Source organism: Megascapheus bottae, chromosome 21 (assembly GCF_031878675.1).
Source record: "Megascapheus bottae isolate mThoBot1 chromosome 21, mThoBot2.hap1, whole genome shotgun sequence".
NCBI classification, from domain to species: domain Eukaryota; kingdom Metazoa; phylum Chordata; class Mammalia; order Rodentia; family Geomyidae; genus Megascapheus; species Megascapheus bottae.
Genome location: NC_143529.1, coordinates 10,835,780 through 10,849,527, shown reverse-complemented (window position 1 = coordinate 10,849,527; position 13,748 = coordinate 10,835,780). Strand labels below are relative to the sequence as shown.

Below are 13,748 nucleotides of genomic sequence, written 5' to 3'. Positions count from 1 at the left end.
CGTTACATCTGATATCTGAACACCAGATAGATATCCCTGGCCCTGAAAAAAATCTAAACGATTACTGATTAAGTGGGGGGATCAGTGTTTAGTTCCTTTTCCTAAAATAATTGAAGTTAATTTACTAGCTTTCGAGTGGTTTTCTTTTGAATTAACACTTGGATTCTGTAGCTCAAGCCTATATTCTTAGTTTCTCTGGAGGCTCAAATGTGATTAACAAGGTTTGAAGCCATCAGAGCAGGAGTAGAAACAATAGCAACACTTAGGCAAAGGGGGACCCTTTGCTACCGCCCGACCCTCGAGCCAAACCTCACTTCCTGTTTTCTGGTGATTAATTGGATAAGAGCCTTGGCTTTGTATTGCCTGGCTGGCCTTGAACTTTGATCCTCAGATCTCAGCCTCCTGAGAAGCTAGGATTAAAGGTGTGAGCCACCGCGCCCGATTTTCGTGTCGGGTTTTTACAGTTCACTTCCTCAACACTGTATGGTGAAATGCTTAAGGCTATAACGCTAATTCCTTTTGTTGTACCACATTACTACAATCATTTCAACTTTAGTATAATTTCCGTGCGTGAGGTACGCAGCCTTGAAAAACTAGTTGTACAGTCACAGAGCCTTAGTAAAAGCCAGAAAGATCTGATCCCGGCTGTGCCATCTTGCTTCCTGCTTGCTGCACTTCCCCTTGTTTCTGGTGTTCAGAGAGCCTGTTTGCGGTGAGCCCAGGACTAGGTTCTTCTGGATCGCCAGGAGTCTAAACCGACATTGGCTCCTATCCCCTCGCTTCCCTATGCCCAGGACCTGGGGACTGAGCACAAGGGGCAAAGTGCCGGCCCTGCGGACCGCGGCCCCGCCCCGCCCCGCTCAGGCCCCGCCCCGCCCCGCTCAGGCCCCGCCCCTCCCGCGCCCCGCCCCGCCCGCCTGCGCGCCCTCAGTGGGCCGTGTGCAGCGAGGCTCCGCCCCCGCCGCGCAGACGCTCTCTGACGTCACCAGTGTTTTCCGTGTTTACCCAGTCGCCGCGCTTGTCAGCTCCATTTTGCGCTCAGTCGCCGTCGCTGTTGGCTCTGCGCTCTGCGAGGCAGCGTTGCCAGCTTTGTCTCCTCGGCTTGGAGCCCTCGTCAGGACGGTAAGACGCGGGAGCAGCGGCCTGCGCTTCCCAGCATGTCCCCGCACAGAGCGGGGTGTGCGGGCACCCGGCCCCGCTGCCCCGTCGCCCCTTGCAGGCCTGCGGTGGGCGCTCGCCGCGCCGGGCTTCCTCAGAACGAGCAGCCCGCCGGCGCCATGTTGTGGTCCGCGGCTGAGCTCCGCAAGATGGCGGCGGGGCGGAGGCCGGGCTGGGTCGCGGGGGAGACGCCGCAGTGGGCAGTGGGGCGGGGGGGGGGGGGGGTGAGGGGAGGAGGCTGTTTGCCTGGCTTCTAGAACGTTCTTGACCACAGCCGGAGAGACAGGCGCCGTGCTTGTTCGAGTGTTGAGAGTCTAGCGAGGTTTCTTGGCACTAGATTCCGGAAGCCCGAGGGAAGCAACGGCCTAGTAGGTCTCCGGTGCTTTATCACGGATTTCAGACGGCGCCGCCCCCTGAGCCACAGCGCCACTTGAGGTTTTCTAATAGTTGAGAGGCCTCACGGACTTGAGTGCCCGGCAGCCTCCTGAGCAGCTACGGCGCCCCGCTGGAAACCATTTTGGAGCCTTCATTTAAAAGAACAAGTTCAAGGGTGAAGGAGAAAACCGGAGAACCTCGTCTTTTTTTAATTTTAATACAGATGAAACACTCAAGGAGAACTTACTGTCCTGACTGGGATGAGAGAGATTGGGATTGTGGAAAATGGAGAAGCGACAGCAGTTACAAAAGAAAAAGGAGATCTCATAGCAGTGCTCGGGAGAGCAAGCGCTTCAAATACGACCACTCTAAAACATCTGATAGGTAAGAACAGTACTGAGTCACAGTACAAAATAGGTTTTGGATGTTTTTGTGGCTCAGGTGGTAGACTGCCAGCCTAGCCAGAGCATGTTGCCCAGAGTTTTAAGTCCTACCCAGTACTGACCCTCTGCTGTTGCCCTCCTTAAAAAAAAACAAAAAACTTGACCTGTGGATATAGATCAGGTTGGCATGGCTGCCAGTCCTCAAGAAGCTTTAAACTCTGGCCCCAGCTCTGGGGGAACGATAAAGACTAGTCTCACTTAGACTAAAAAACTGTGATTACCATTCATTTGTTTCCAGTGAAAGTTTATTTGTTTTGTTTTGCCAGTCTTGGGCTTAAGCTCAGCTCCTGAGATGTCCTTGGGTTTTCTCAAGGATAGAAACCTACCACTTGAGCCACAGCACCACTTCTAGCTTATTCTGTTTATGTGGTACTGAGGAATCAAACCCAGGGCTTCATACATGCTAGGCAAGTACTCTTACCATTAGGCCAAACTCCTGCCCCCCAGGGAAAGGTTTTGATGTGTAATATTTGAGAACTTGTGTGCCTACTTGAAGTGCTATAAAAAAATCTTCATGAATGGGGCTAAGAATGTGACTTAGTGGTAATGTGCTTGCCTACCATGTATGAAGCCCTGGGTTTGATTCCTCAGAACCACATACAAAGAATAAGCTGGAAGTAGCTTTGTAGCTCAGTTGATAGAGTTCCATCCTTGAGCAAAAAGAAGCTCAGGGATAGTGCCCAGGCCCAGAGTTCAGCGCACTCCCTGAGTTCAAGCCCTGCTGGACTGGGGGACAAAAACCTTGAAGAGTACATAATATTTTACAGGAGGTTACCAAAGGTCTAGAGGTGTCATTTGATGGTGGAGGACTTTTGGAAAGCATCCCTTCTCTCTCTACCCTCCCCCCCAAACAAAACAAAAGAGATTTACTGGAAAGTTGGTGATGTTTAGCATTTGTTTTTTTGTATATTTCTATAAAACATAGAAAATATATTTTTTCTCTAGCTATTATCTGGGTAGCAGATCTATAAATGATAGAGAGTATTATAGTCGACGCTACATTGATGAATATAGGAATGACTACAGTCAAGTATGTGAATCTGGACGTCACCATCTAGACCATGACAGCAGATATCAGAACCATAGTAGCAAGTCCTCTGGTGGAAGTGGAAGATATAGTTATAAATGTAAACACAGGATTCACCACAGTACTTCCTATCATCATTCACATGTGGTATGCAAACTTATTAAATTTTTTTAAGTTTTATTTCCCATATAGAACTAAATTGTAATGTTTAGGAAATCATCTCAGCTTTTACTCGCAGGATTCTATTTTTGTGCAATGGGTAGGAAATTAGAAATTCAGTACATTAGTTACATAATGTAGGTTTAATTTACTAATTGTCATTCCATTGAAATAGTGGAGGTAACAGAAATGTATAATTGGAATGTTGAAAGGTTTTAATGATACTAAAAGCCTAAAAAGAAAAGAAAAAGCCTGTTGGTCAGGCATTATAACCAAGTAAAATAGTTTTGTATTGATTGAGGATTAATATATCTAATCCTATCAATAAGCAAACTGAACAGATTTGAACTTTGAGTCTTGTACTAATTTGGAGGTCATATGATAATTTAAAATGTTATAGTATTATTGTGTACCAAATGCCTTTTCCTCCTGAAAATTAGGACTATGGTTTTATTTACTGTCTTCATATTTGTTTTCTTACATTAACTGGGAAATCTTAATTTGACCACAGTCTACTTTGAGAATATACATCCTACAATTTTGCAGCATTAAATTTGGGACACTAGAAACTTAAAGTCTATGGTTCAGTGAATGCTACAGCTAAGCATTTTTTTTAAAAGAGAAACAATTGTGTTTATGTTTTGTTGACTTACACTTTGAGCATCTTATCTGAAAATCTGTTCCTTGCCATGTTTTTCTCCTGTTAACATAAACTATGTGCCCTGTGAATTTCTGGGGACTGAATTTGAAATTGCTCCTGCCAACCGTTTGTGGCCTGGCGTGTATCTGAATTCCTGAATATCTCCCCGCTGAATGAATTTCGTATTCTGCCCTGAATTCACTCGGGTATATTGATTGGCTGGATGATCTTGGTGCCGCCCACTTGACGTTTCCAGAAGAGTCACCGAAGGAAAAGAACCAGGAGTGTAGAGGATGATGAGGAGGGTCACCTGATCTGTCAGAGTGGAGACGTACTAAGTGCAAGATGTATAGAATATTTTTCAACACTTATTAACTTTCCAGATAACATATATAGATTAAGATTTCAGGGATTTGGAAATCTTTTCTTTCTCTTTTTCTTTGTTTTGTTTTTTTTTTCCCCCTTTCTTTTGGTGGGGGGGATTGTGTTTTGCTTTCTTTAGAATGTTAATGTTTTACAGAGTACCAGAATAGTAAATCAAGTTAATGATCTTAGCCTAAGAATGAAATTAGACCTACAAATATTAATGTTTTTTTAAGGCGTTGACCAATAGAATAAATACCTAGTGATAAGGAAATCTGTAGCATCAACTAGAATAATCTACATTGGTAGCATTTGTTATGATAAGTACATTGTTTCCATTTCTTTATATAACTGATATTTAATTCTCTTTTAGACGAAATTGTTGACACTTTAGGTGAAGGAGCTTTTGGAAAAGTTGTAGAATGCATCGATCATAAAGTGTAAGTTTTAAACTTTTACTGTAAGTCAGAGGACCTGGGATTAACCCCTAACATCAAAAATTGGCAAGCGGGGGTTAGGGGTGCCTTTGTTTTTTTTATGCCTTCACTTTATTTATTTATTTAATTTTTGCCAGTCCTGGGGCTTAAACTCTGGGCCTATGCATTGTCTCTGAGCTTCTTTTGCTCAAGGTGAGGGTTCTAAATTAAATTGAAGTAACTTCATTTTATTTTTCAGTTTTGAATAGTAACAAATTGAGTTTAGAGTGCTCCAAATGTGAACCATAACTTCTAGAAAATGTGATAGATCAATGGTAGAAGAATAGTGGAATTGGATATTAATTGCATTTGCCATTTTTAACATGTATTTTCATTAACAGGGGTGGTAAACATGTAGCAGTGAAAATAGTTAAAAATGTGGATAGATACTGTGAGGCTGCACGTTCAGAAATTCAAGTTCTAGAACACTTAAATACAACAGACCCCCACAGTACTTTGTAAGTAATTTTAATTTCTAAAAATAGCCTCGTTCGATAAGAATTTTGAGATACTATATTGATTATTCTCCATGTGTTTATAGTCGCTGTGTCCAAATGTTGGAGTGGTTTGAACATCATGGCCACATTTGCATCGTGTTTGAGCTACTGGGACTTAGTACTTACGACTTCATTAAGGAAAATGGTTTTCTGCCATTTCGACTAGATCACATCAGGAAGATGGCGTATCAGATATGCAAATCTGTAAATTGTAAGTTTTTGACATATTTCCCAAAACCTTAAGTCTGAAACTAATGTCAGAATAATTCAGATATTTTTGGTGGTTAGCCATCCATAGAGGTGGGGGGTGGGGCACAGTGACCCACAGCTATAATCTTAGCTATTCTAGAGGCTGAGATCTGAGGATCAAGATTCAAAGCCAGCCTGGGCACAAAAGGAGCTGAGACTCTTATCTCCAATTAACCTCTAGAAAACTGGAAGTGGGGCTTGGCTCAAGGGTAGGGTGGTAGCCTTGAGCTGAAGAGCTCAGTGACAATACCTAGGCCCAGGGGTAGGGTGGTAGCTTTGAGCTGAAGAGATCAGGGACAGTTCCCAAGGTCAAGTTCAAGCCCTGTTAATCCCCCCCCCCCACACACACACAAAAGACATCCATGGCCCATACTTAGTCTTAGCTGTTCAAGAAACTGAAATAAAAGAGTGATAGTTGAAAGCCAGCCTGGGCAGGAAAAACATCAATGAAAGTTGGAAGTGGAGCTGTGACTTAAGTGGTAGAGCTTGAGTTCAAGCTCCAGGACTGTACAAAGAAGCTAAAAGAAGTTAGGTACACTGTTGCCCCAGTGGTCCAAGCTACTTGCCAGGTTGAAGGAAACAGAAAAACAGCTCAAATCCATCCTGAGCAATACAGAATTGGCCCAAAGGAAAAAAGGTGGTGGTGGATGGGTATGATATGGGTGTGGCAATACATGCCTGTCATTTCAGTACTTGGGATTTAGGATTACAAGGCCAGGCTGGGATGTGAATTCTAAAACATCTGGATTTCATAGTGCCATAGAGATATGGTTGAAAAAGAAATAAATGGGGAGGTGTGAGGGTGGCTCAGCCCCAAGAGAGTACCAGATTAAAGCTCAAGACCCTGAGTTCACGAAATGTAGGCTGGGCATGGTGGCTCACTCCTGTAATCCTAGCTACTCAGAAGGCTGAAATCTGAGGATCGAGCGAGGTTCGGAGCCAGTCCAGGCACTAGAGTCCATGAGACTATTGCCAATTAATCACTGGAAAACAGGAAGTGGGGCTGTGACTCAAGGGGTAGGGTGGTAGCCTGGTAGCCTTGAGTGAAGAGCTCAGGGACAACTCCCAGGCCCAGAGTTGAAGCCCTATGACTCACCAAAAAAAAAAAAGGCATGAAGTAAGGTTCAACTGATTAAAAAGGGTTCGTCTGTAGTGTGTATTTCGGTTGGCAGTCTATTCAACATACAAAATCATTAAGGATGTCAACCCTATCAGTGGACTTCATAGACTTGGACTTTCTCAGACTTGGGTTGGATTCCTTGGTATCACGTACATAGAAAAGGCTGAAGTGGTGCTGTGGCTCAAGTGGTAGAGTGCTAGTCCGGAGGAAAGCCCAAGGACAGTGCCAGGCCCTGACTTCAAGCCACAAGGCTAGCAAAAAAAAAAAAAAACATGACTTTCATGCCTGGGCTGGCTTTGAACTCTGATCCTCAGACCTCAGCCTCCTGAGTAGCATTACTAGTGCCCGTCTTTATACTGGTTTTTGTTAATGTTTTGTAGTATGATGGTTTGAACTCACTGGCACTTTCTGGTCAGTCATTTTACCATTTAAGCCACAACCCCAGTTGCTTCAGTTTTTTGGTAGGATCTTTTTTTAGACATCCTTTAGCTACCCCTACCTTTGTTTCCCAATAGCTAGAATTAAAGGCATAGGACACCTGTGGACTTTGCAAGGAATGTAGTAGCACCTTAGTACTTGGTGGTTTTCTGTAAGAATAATGTTCTTAAAAAGTATCGTGTTTTGTTTTTTCATTCTTGTAGATTATGGGGATTGTTAGATACTGTTACGTTTTTATTGGAGTCAGTCATGGCATCAGTCATGGGGCTTGAGCTCTTAAGCTCAAGGTTACCACCCTACGCCTGGGCACTGTCCCTGAGTTCTTTAGCTCAAGGCTACCGCTCTACCTTTTGAGCCACAGCCCCACTTCCTGTTTCTAGTGATTAATTGGCAATAGAGTCTCATGGACTTTAGTGCCTGGGCTAGCTTTGAACCGCTATACTCAGATCTCAACCTCCAGAATAGCTAGAATTACTGGTATGAGCCACTGCGCCTGGCCTGATAATTTTTTTTAAGACAGGGTCTCCTTGTTACACAGGCTGCTTTCAAACTTAGAATCTTATTCTTCTGTTCTGTTTTTCAGTTTTGCACAGTAACAAGCTGACTCATACAGACTTAAAGCCTGAAAACATCTTGTTTGTGCAGTCTGACTACACAGAGTCATATAATCCCCAAATGGTAAGTCTTTAATGACAACACCTTCATGGTTTCAAGTGAATAATGCTTTAATATTTATTTTGTCCACAATCATGATTTATGATTTTTCAGAAACGTGATGAACGTACTCTAATTAATCCAGATATTAAAGTTGTTGACTTTGGAAGTGCAACATATGATGATGAACATCACAGCACCTTAGTATCAACAAGACATTATAGAGCACCTGAAGTTATTTTAGGTTAGTATTCATAAATGGCCTTGAAAAATCTTCATTTTTCTATTATAAAAAGATGAAATTTGTAGGCTTAGGTCTTGTGTGTGATTTTTTTTTTTTCTTTTGGGGGGGGTGGGCGGGAGCTTGAACTCTGAGCCTGGGCACTAAGGCTACCACCACACCCTTTGAGCCATAGCACCACTCTGGTTTTGTAGTGGTTAGTTGGAGTAAGAGTCTCAGGGTCTTTTTAGTGCCTAAGCTGGCTTTGGACAGTGATCCACAGATCTCAGCCTCTTGAGTAGCTAGGATTACAGGTGTGAGCCACCGCTCCTACCTAAATCTCCTTTTTAAAATGAGTACTAAGGAGCTCTGGGATTTGATAAAAGTGATTGTTTTCTAGGATGGGGCTTGCATGCTTCGGTAGTTCATTGCTTAATATGGGAATGTGTTCTAAGAAATGAGTTGTTAGATTAACATGTTAGGATGTATTTATACACACATGATGTAGTCTACACAGCACGACTATGTGGTGTATGTATGTTATGATAGAATATAAACTAGTTAGCTTGTCATTATCAGCTTATATATGATACACAGTTGAATATCCAATGCATATAGGTCTTTTACACAGGCATTGCCACCTAAAGTTGGAGTAATATATTATGCAATAATGTCAGGACAGCCACAGTTGACAGTAATTATCCACCTATTAGGAGTTTTATTAAAGAATTTATTAACATTTTTTTTTTTTTTTTGCCAGTCCTGGGCTTGAGCTCAGGGCCTGAGCCACTGTCCTTGGACTTTCTCAAGGCTAGAGCTCTACCACTTGAGCCTCAGCACCACTTCCGACTTTTTTCTATGTATGTGGTACCGAGGAATCAAACCCGGGTCTTCGTGCATGCTAGGCAAGCACTTTAACCACTAGGCCAAACTCCCGGCCCCTAACATTGATTTTTATATCATTTCAAATGTCCTATTTAAGAAGTATTCAAGAAGGAAATCTCTATACAATCATTGGCACTTAGGTTTTAGAACATAATTAAAGTTAAGCTGAGGCTTTGTATGTCATAGATACATATTAATGTATGTAATAAAACATGTCTATAGAGTATATAGCCCTATTAGGATCTTACAAGACAAAGATGATTTTTTTTGCCAGTCCTGGGGCTTGACCTCAGGGCCTGAGCATTGTCCTTGGACATTCACAAGGGTAGAGCCATTGCTTGAGCCACACTTTTGGCTTTTTCCTTTTTTTTTTTGGTGAGTCATGGGGCTTGAACTCTTGGCCTGCGCACTGTCACTGAGCTCTTCAGCTCAAGGCTACTACCCTACCTCTGAGTCACAGCCCCACTTCCTGTTTTCTAGTGGTTAATTAGAGATGAGATCAAGTTTAGTGCCCAGGTGGCTTTGAACAGTAGTCCTCCGTACCACATAACACAGAAGAAAAAAAAAAGCCAGCTGTAGCTGGGTCTGGTGGCACAGCCTTTCATACTAACTACTCAGGAGGCTGAGATCTGAGGATCACGGTTGCCCGGCACTAAAGTCAGGGAGATTCTTATCTCCAGTTACTCACCAGAAGACCAGAAGTGGCTGTGGCTCAAGGGCACCACACCCCACGTCTGGCATTTTCTGGTATATGGTACTGAGAAATTGAACCAGAGTCTTCATACATACTAGGCAAGCATTCTACCACTAGGCCAAATTCCTGTCTGTGTATGCACATGCCAGTAACAGGGTTTGGAGCCTCACTATATATTTTCACTGTTGCTGGCATTTTGTAACTTGAACTGTCCTCCAATATTGGTTTCTGGGTGTGGTTCATACTTATCCCAGCTGTATGATGTATATATAGTTAGCTCTTATTTTATAAGGACATTCAAGCTTGGATAACCAAATTTCCAGTGTTACTGTTCCCAAAATTAATCCAGAATTGAGACTTGAACCCAGATATATACATAGTCATATTAAAAATTACTGTGCTGCATTTAGCCAAATATTCAAATTTCTCTAGGACCTTTCTACCGAATAGTTTTTATTTTTTTATTTTTTTATTTTTTTATTTTTTTTTTTTTTGCCATTCCTGGGCTTGGGCTCAGGACCTGAGCACTGTCCTTGGATTTTTTCAAGGCTAGGGCTCTACCACTTGAGCCTCAGCACCACTTCCAGCTTTTTTCAGTGTATGTGGTACTGAGGAATCAAACACGGGTCTTTGTGCATGCTAGGCAAGCACTCTACCACTAGGCCAAACTCCCGGCAGTTTTTGTTAACTTTTAAGTTTGGAAGATGTACTGAGAATTTTTACTTTGTGCCTTGCTTTGCAGCCCTCGGATGGTCCCAGCCCTGTGATGTATGGAGTATAGGATGCATTCTTATTGAATACTATCTTGGATTTACAGTATTTCCAGTAAGTTACAAATGTTTTAATTGTTTTCAACAGCAGAACTGCTTGTTATGAATACTTTTAATTCATAATGTGTATATAAGGATACATTCATTATAAGTTTATTATTATTTGCCAGTCCTGTGCTAGACTCATGGCCTAGGCATTGTCCTTGGGTTTTCTAAAGACTAATGCTCTACCACTTGGGCCACTGCACCCACATCTGGTTTTTGTTGTTGATAGTGAGGCTTAAACTCTGGGCCTAGACACTGTCCCCGAGCTCTTCAAATCCAGGCTTACTGCCCTTGAGCCACAGCCACTTCTGGTCTTCTGGTGGGTAATTGGAGATAAGAATCTCCCAGACATTAGTGCCGGGGGCTGGTTTTCAGTCAGTGTGGGGCTTGAATTCAGGACATGGGTGCTGTCCCAGAGCTCTTGTACTCAAGGCTGCTGTGCTCTACCACTTGGAGCCATAGCTCCACTCCTAGTTTTTAGTGGTAATTTGGAGATGAGTAAAGTGATTTGTTTTTGTTTTGTTTTTCTGTAGACCCATGACAGTAAGGAACACTTAGCAATGATGGAACGAATTCTTGGACCTCTACCAAGACATATGGTGCAGAAAACAAGGTATATTTAAAACCTAATGCTATACTTAATCCTATGGTAGTGATTAGAGTTTTTAACATCTAGTTATGATGGTATACACACATAATCCCAGCACTGGGGGGCTTTCCAATTCAACACACGATGAGATCATAGTTTAGCTTTTACAAAGACCATTATATAAAAAGTTTCTCAAGTAATTGATATTATGAACATGAGCGAATATTAACTTTTTAGGAAACGTAAATATTTCCACCATGATCGACTAGACTGGGATGAACACAGTTCTGCTGGAAGATATGTTTCACGGCGCTGTAAACCTCTAAAGGTAAGCCTAGATATATTATCTAGGGATTAGTTGCAGAGGGGGGGATTTTGTGTGTGTGTGTGGGGGGGGGTTAGGGCTTGAACTCTGGGCCTGGGCGCTGTCCCTGAGCTTTTCAGCTCAAGGCTACCACCCTAACCCTTGAGCCACAGAGCCACTTCTGGTTTTCTGGTGGTTAATTGGAGATAAGAGTCTCATGGACTTTAGTGCCTGGGCTGGCTTTGAACTGTGATCCTCAGATTTCAGCCTCCTGAGTAGCTAGGAAAGTAGCTAGGATTATAGGCATGGCCCACAGTGCCTGGCAAAGGGGGGAGGGGTTTTTATTGTGAAATTTCTATCTAGGCATACAATGTACACCATAAGCCACATTCCCTCTTGTTTGTTATTCATATTTACATATACATGAAGTACTTCTTCCTTTACTGGGGATTGAACCCATGACTGCAGTTTACTGATAATCTTTGCTATTTTTATCAGAATAATGCAAAAGTCTGTTAAATGTTTTTTTTTTCTTTCAGGAATTCATGCTTTCTCAGGATACTGAACATGAGCTTCTTTTTGACCTTATTCAGAAAATGTTAGAGTATGATCCAGCCAACAGAATTACTCTGAAAGAAGCTCTAAAGCATCCTTTCTTTTATCCACTAAAGAAACATAAATAAATATGTAATTATGTAGTTCTCTGGAGGGATTTTATAGACTGCATCAGTCTGGTTTCTCAGTTTTGTACAGCTTTGTAAATTTCTTAACTTTTTTTTATTCCTGTTTATTTTAGATAATCCAGTACGTTACATACACAATATTTCTGTAATTATGAAATGATTTGCTTAGAATAAATTGTTTATGAAATCTATATGAATCTGATTTTTGTTGTTGTAGGGTTTGAACTCTGGGTGGGGGTGGCCACTGTCCCTGAGCTCTTCAGCTCAAGGTTAGCGCACTACCACTGAGCCACAGTGCAACTTCTGGTTTTCTGGTGGTTAATTGGAGTTAAGTCTCAGGGTATGCCCAGGCTGGCTTTGAACCTTGATCCTCAGATCTTAGCCTCCTGGCATGAGCCACCTGTGCCTGGCTCTGTTGTCATTTTTTATTCCTAGCCTCTAAGGAATAATATTAGTTTTTCCCCTTAGGTATAAAAATGGGGAATGTTTCATGAGTTATGTGTCATCCTTGCACAGACAGGGGCAATGTTAATCTTTTCTGTATGTTCAATTTTAGTACACATATATATATGCTGCTGAAGTGAGTACATGAACATAATTTTTTATTAAATGGGAATTAGATAAGAAATCTCATTACATAAGAAATCAAACTAAAAGAGTTTAGTCAAGAAAGTTTCCACCCATGATTCCTGTTAAAAGTTGAGTGCCATTTTGTGGACATCTTTTCTGCAAGCTTCCACCATTAACTGTTCTGAGATTCTTTTTTCCTTTTGTTGCTTGTGGGGTTGAACTCAAGGTGTGGATGCTGTTGCTGAGCTTTTTTTTGCTCAAGGCCACCACTTTGTGCTTAGCTGGAGATAAGATTCTCATGGACTTTTCCTGCCTGGCCTGGCTCTGCTGGAGTAGAGGTATGGATCAAGCAGAACATCAATCTTGAGTTAAGAAGCCAAGTAAAAGTTGGGTGTCAGTGACTCACCTATCATTCTAGCTACTCAGAATATCTGAGGATTGTAGTTTGAAGCCAGCCTTGAATTTATCTCCAATAAACTAATCAGAAAAGAAATGGCACTATGGTTCAAGTGGTAGCCTGAAAAGCTGGGGAGAGCACGTAGGCTCTGGGTTAAAGCCCTAAGAATGTTTTTTTTTTTAAAAAGTGAGAGCATGGTCCAAGTTCAAGCCCCAGTACCATACATACAGAAAACAACTATTGGAAAGTTATGTAATACATGTTGGTATGTGAAAATGTTTTGACTAGCTTATAGTGCCTATGTGAGCTATTCTGTGGCAAGGGCAAATATATCCTGGATTAGTCTTTGATTTCTGGTCATTTTCATACATAATTACCCTGTCATAAGTTTTGCTATATTCATAGTCCTATGTAGCCAAATTTTCTCATTAAAAGTTGGTAGTATGAATAATAGTACTATTAATTCCTAGCCTAAGATCTGTACATCACAAAGTTCATATTTTCTTAATGTTTTAGAATGGAGGATTTAAACCTTAAGTATATTAGGTTTACAAGAAAGATAATTAAAAAAATTGCTACAGGCTGGGAAACACTCCCTTATAGAGTACCCTATAAAGATCAGTGACAATATGGGCCATCAATTCAACAATTTTGTTCAGGTACCTGAACAACTACTCAAGAGGATGAGATCTAAGGGGTAATGGTTCAAAGCCAGCCTGGGCAGGAAAGTATGAGATTCATCTCTACTCACCAAAAGCAGGAAATGGAGCTGTGGCTCAAGGGGTGGAGCTTGAAAATACAAAGTACCCAGGACCTTGAGTTAAACCCTACTACTGACACTTCACGATGTCAGTTTTTCTGGATGTGTGCATACATAACATAACTCATGCATCAATAAAATTGCCTTTAGTAAGACCTACAATAAATGCTATGCCATCCACTTCTCAGAACATAGGCAGCTACTTGCTCAGATCCAGTTAGTCCTCACAGTC

At 41.9% G+C, this 13,748-nt stretch overlaps 2 protein-coding genes and 1 pseudogene across 2 annotated transcripts; 1 reads left to right on the top strand and 2 right to left on the bottom strand.

The window, feature by feature from the left end:
• Nucleotides 1–428: 428 nt before the first annotated feature.
• Nucleotides 429–1,674, bottom strand: LOC150048616 (uncharacterized). The gene is made up of 3 exons (XM_090355210.1): nt 1,655–1,674; nt 1,006–1,452; nt 429–804 (listed from the first exon to the last, which is right to left on the bottom strand). Exons 1-3 carry the CDS (start codon nt 1,672–1,674, stop codon nt 606–608), a joined length of 666 nt encoding a protein of 221 aa, XP_090211336.1. The 3' UTR covers nt 429–605.
• Clk1 (CDC like kinase 1) lies at nt 1,045–11,931 on the top strand. Its single transcript, XM_090354580.1, has 13 exons — nt 1,045–1,122; nt 1,757–1,917; nt 2,922–3,150; nt 4,059–4,149; nt 4,539–4,605; nt 4,983–5,099; nt 5,183–5,349; nt 7,529–7,623; nt 7,714–7,843; nt 10,141–10,223; nt 10,747–10,826; nt 11,040–11,130; nt 11,646–11,931. The coding sequence occupies exons 2-13, from the start codon at nt 1,757–1,759 to the stop codon at nt 11,787–11,789; spliced, it is 1,455 nt and encodes a 484-aa protein (XP_090210706.1). The 5' UTR covers nt 1,045–1,122; the 3' UTR covers nt 11,790–11,931.
• Nucleotides 11,932–12,261: 330 nt separating this feature from the next.
• On the bottom strand, nt 12,262–12,360 carry LOC150048614 (U6 spliceosomal RNA; annotated as a pseudogene).
• Between the last annotated feature and the right edge of the window lie 1,388 nt (nt 12,361–13,748).

Coding starts and splice junctions, on each gene's coding strand:
- LOC150048616 (XM_090355210.1), bottom strand. CDS start 1,674: ATGGTTTCCAGCGGGGCGCC. Junction 1,453..1,654: donor ATGGTTTCCAGCGGGGCGCC/GTAGCTGCTCAG, acceptor CACTCGAACAAG/CACGGCGCCTGTCTCTCCGG. Junction 805..1,005: donor CTGACAAGCGCGGCGACTGG/GTAAACACGGAA, acceptor CCTTGTGCTCAG/TCCCCAGGTCCTGGGCATAG.
- Clk1 (XM_090354580.1), top strand. CDS start 1,757: ATGAAACACTCAAGGAGAACTTACTGTCCTGACTGGGATGAGAGAGAT. Junction 5,100..5,182: donor ACAGACCCCCACAGTACTTT/GTAAGTAATTTT, acceptor ATGTGTTTATAG/TCGCTGTGTCCAAATGTTGG. Junction 10,224..10,746: donor TTGGATTTACAGTATTTCCA/GTAAGTTACAAA, acceptor GTTTTTCTGTAG/ACCCATGACAGTAAGGAACA.